We start from the raw sequence: 3,698 nt of genomic DNA on the forward strand, positions 1-3,698 counted from the left end.
CTCTCTCTCTCTCTCTCTCTCTCTTCATACTGATGCCTTTCATTAATTCATGATGGCTTTTGAAATATATATATATATATATATATATATATATATATATATATATATATATATATGTATGTATATATGTATGTATGCGTGTATGTGTGTAATTGTTTGTGTAGTTAGATGGGCGAGACCTCAGTGAGTGACCAAAACTTAACGAACCCCACTCTAATTCTTGCATCCTTCTAGACACTTTCAGCCAATCAGAACCCTAAAACTCATACATCCATCCATCCAAATCCAGAGCTAGAAAACTTTGATATCTAATATAAACGATTTACCTATTTTGATGGATGGAGAAGATTCGGATTGGAATGTTGTTGGTTATAGATTTCAACAAATTATGTCGGTGCCCAAAACTCAAAGATCGGATCTTTCCAAGATAGTGACCCTTGAAGGGTTTCAACCCGGTATGTATCCACCTTCGCGGTGTGTTTTGTACAAGCCCGTTGGGGATGACCGTAAAAACGTAAACTGAAGACTGTAAATATCATAAAGGTAATGACCCTCAAGAAATATTAGTCCTAGATAAAGACCCCCGAGCTTTTGTATGGGCCACTCTCTAGGAAAGATCTCAAAGATCAAAGCCTTTTCATATAAGATGTCCTAAATTTTGTCTAGATTGGTTTGGAGGGAGAAGAACGGGTGTTTGAGTTACGTGATTTCGCCGTAAAGGTAGGTGACAGAAAAGTGTTTTCAGAAATGATTTTACTGCAAAGTGAGAAAACAGCAAAAAGAAAATGTTTGTTTGGTAAAGAGGTATGGCGTAACGGAGCATGTTCAGAGTCTATCGGAAGTGTTTTGAGAAATGGCTTTGTTTTTTAAAATATGCTGGTTCCAAAGGATATTCTCAAGTACACATCTGGAAAGAGAACGCACTTGAGTAATTTTTTTTTTATTATTTGTTTTTACATACTAGGTGGAAGAAAAAGTTAATTGATACAATGGTCAGAAGAGATGCTGCTGTAGGTATATCTGATCATTATCTGTTGAAGTGAACATTAAAGGTGTAGAAACTTTAGTTTGAGCATAAGGGTTGAAATGTAGCATAAACGTAATAAGCACAAATGACTTGGATAGAAGAGATTTGAGAATACCATATAAAATGAAGAAAGAATAAACCAAAGGGAGAGGTTTGTGGACACTGAAAAGCGTTTACGTGAGGCAAGAAAAATTCAAAGATGTTTACAGAAGCTGCAAGGAAAGTTTGCTTGTAAAGGAAGGTGAAATGAGAAAATAAAATAGAAAAGTGATGGCTTGTGAATTTGAAGAGGGTTGGTGAGGAAGCGGAAAAAGAAATAGCATGAAATACAAGTTGTAGGAATGAATGATGCAAGCATAAAATGGTACACAAAAAGCGAATGGCCAAGGTAATTAAGAACAAAGTGGGTAAAGTAAACGTTTGGATATCTTGAAGATTTAGGAGGAAATCTAAACAAAAAAATAGATGGGGACTTCTCTTATATTAGTTCTTTTATAATTCTTGTCAGTGTTACGAGCTTATTTTGCCTTTCAAATATGTTTAGTTTCTTCTGTACATCAGCCTTTCCTTCATATGGCAATCCTTAAGATTGCCATATGAATGTCCAGCTCCATTTATAGAAATAAAGAAAAATTTACAATGGAGATAAGGTTACTAAAAAAAAAAATAGTCAGCAAGGCAACAGATTACAGTTTTTCCTTTGTTTTGATTTGCGTGTGATACTTTTGCATTAACAATATTACTTGCATAATCTGTTATTCTCTCATATACTTACCATGGTTACACTTTTACTTTTTTTCAGTTTTGAAAGAAATTATAGTTTAGATGGTAATTACTGTTATATTTATAAAAAAAAAGTTCAAGATAGACAATAAAAAACATTATGTAGCCTTTCTTTTATTGTACCGTAACTCCATATAAATAAATAAATATAGCGAGAGAACAGTCCGTTTGCCATGAGAACTCGTAAGTTGAAGGTCATTTGGGTTTGTCCTTAGGCATATCCACCTTTAGGAGCTGGTTGGTACCCCCCGGAAGGCTGAGGATACTGAGCTTCCCCTTCGTAGGACACTTCGGCCACGTATCCTGAGTCTCCGTTGACAGTATACGTCACTTTCTGCAGACGACCGTCGGGAAGCTGAACGTAGTAGGATCCCTGAGTGTTGTATCCGTCGCGGGATTCCTGGTGTCCGAAGTCGTTGCCGGAGTAGTCGTCCTTCACGGCGTAGTTGAAGTCGTACTGCGCTGGGCCCTGCTATGACAATGTGCATTTTATCTTAGAAATATTGTCATTTTCAACATTTTGTGAAATGCGATTCTAAACGACTTTATGGTATCAAACAGCAATGAAAGGCTCACTTTAGATTATTCCAGGGTCTTACCGCAGCAGCAGGAGTATTGTAGGACGGGGAAGGTGCTCCATATGTTGGAGCAGGAGCATTGTAAGAAGGAGCTGGAGCACTATAGGAAGGGGCGGGAGAACCAGCATTAACAGAAACCATCGCAACAGCGGCAAAAAGAGCGACCTGGAAATTATTTGGAGATGGTGAGTTTTTACCTCGTCAGTTAAACCCGCAGCAAAGTACTTTTGTTTTTAGTTAATGCCCTTTAATCCTTCGATGTACTGACTCCAGAATCAAAGGACCTCGCTTGCCTAAAATTTCCCCCCAGCCAGTTTAGGAGTACCCATCCCAAACCCGGTTGTTCCTTTTTCCTGCTTTGAGAAAGACTGGAATTTTCCCGATCTGATCTTTAGTTCACACCTTACTCCTCTTTTAGCTTAAACAAAGCCCTTTTTTTTAAATGATAAATAAAGAGGATCAGTGTATTTGTTTTCCCCTAAATAATAAATAATAAGGCTTTGTAAACAAGTCATTGCTATCTTCACGGATGAATATATTCATCTTTACTAAAAGAATTCAGAAGTTTGTTCTATTCTAAATTAAATTCGTTAAGATCTTTAACCTTCCAATTCTCTCTTCAAAGATGATAGTATTTCAAAAATAGCTACAATGTTACCTGCAGTAAAAAAAATATATATTAATGAAAGCATCGACAGTTAAAGGAAATCAATAAATGGTACCTAAAACCACAGACGGTTTCAGTCAATGAAATCATGCAACGTTTTAGCTATTTCTTGATCTTTACTTCCATATGTTTTTTTTTTTTTTATAGAAATTCTGCCGTATTTACAGTTTCAAATTCTTCAAAGTCAATCCATCGCAGAATAAGAAGAATAGAATCACTCTTTTACCTTAAGAGCCATGACTGTGGAGATAGGGAAGTTCGGTGGGTAGTGAGCCTCTGCACGAAGACATAGCTTATATATATGCCTCCTAACAGAGAGAACACCTCCCTACCTTCCCAAGACGTCCCCACCCCCCTACCCTCTGCTTACCTTCCCTGTGATTTCCCCACCTCACTGAGTGGTTTAGCGTCCTTGAAACTGCAAAGAAAGGAAAGCAGAACAGGCCTTGGTTAAACATCAGATGACTTGGGCATTCTGGATTAACCTCCTCAGTCATGAAAGCGCCTGCACTTGGCGCTTCTTCTAGCGTTGGTTAGTCAGCTTCATTTCTTACGATTATTTGATTGCAGTCCTTGAAAGACGAGGGCGAGTCGGGAATGCGAATAAATGACCTTACTTTGGAGCTCGTTAGCTAATGAACCT

At 37.6% G+C, this 3,698-nt stretch overlaps 1 protein-coding gene across 1 annotated transcript; it reads right to left on the reverse strand.

Moving 5' to 3' along the window:
* Positions 1 to 1,957: 1,957 nt before the first annotated feature.
* Positions 1,958 to 2,641, reverse strand: LOC136855728 (pro-resilin-like). The gene is made up of 2 exons (XM_067133074.1): positions 2,410 to 2,641; positions 1,958 to 2,279 (listed from the first exon to the last, which is right to left on the reverse strand). Exons 1-2 carry the CDS (start codon positions 2,527 to 2,529, stop codon positions 2,022 to 2,024), a joined length of 378 nt encoding a protein of 125 aa, XP_066989175.1. The 5' UTR covers positions 2,530 to 2,641; the 3' UTR covers positions 1,958 to 2,021.
* Between the last annotated feature and the right edge of the window lie 1,057 nt (positions 2,642 to 3,698).

Source organism: Macrobrachium rosenbergii, chromosome 3, assembly GCF_040412425.1.
Source record: "Macrobrachium rosenbergii isolate ZJJX-2024 chromosome 3, ASM4041242v1, whole genome shotgun sequence".
NCBI lineage: Eukaryota > Metazoa > Arthropoda > Malacostraca > Decapoda > Palaemonidae > Macrobrachium > Macrobrachium rosenbergii.

Coding starts and splice junctions, on each gene's coding strand:
- LOC136855728 (XM_067133074.1), bottom strand. CDS start 2,529: ATGGTTTCTGTTAATGCTGGTTCTCCCGCCCCTTCCTATAGTGCTCCA. Junction 2,280..2,409: donor ACAATACTCCTGCTGCTGCG/GTAAGACCCTGG, acceptor TTGTCATAGCAG/GGCCCAGCGCAGTACGACTT.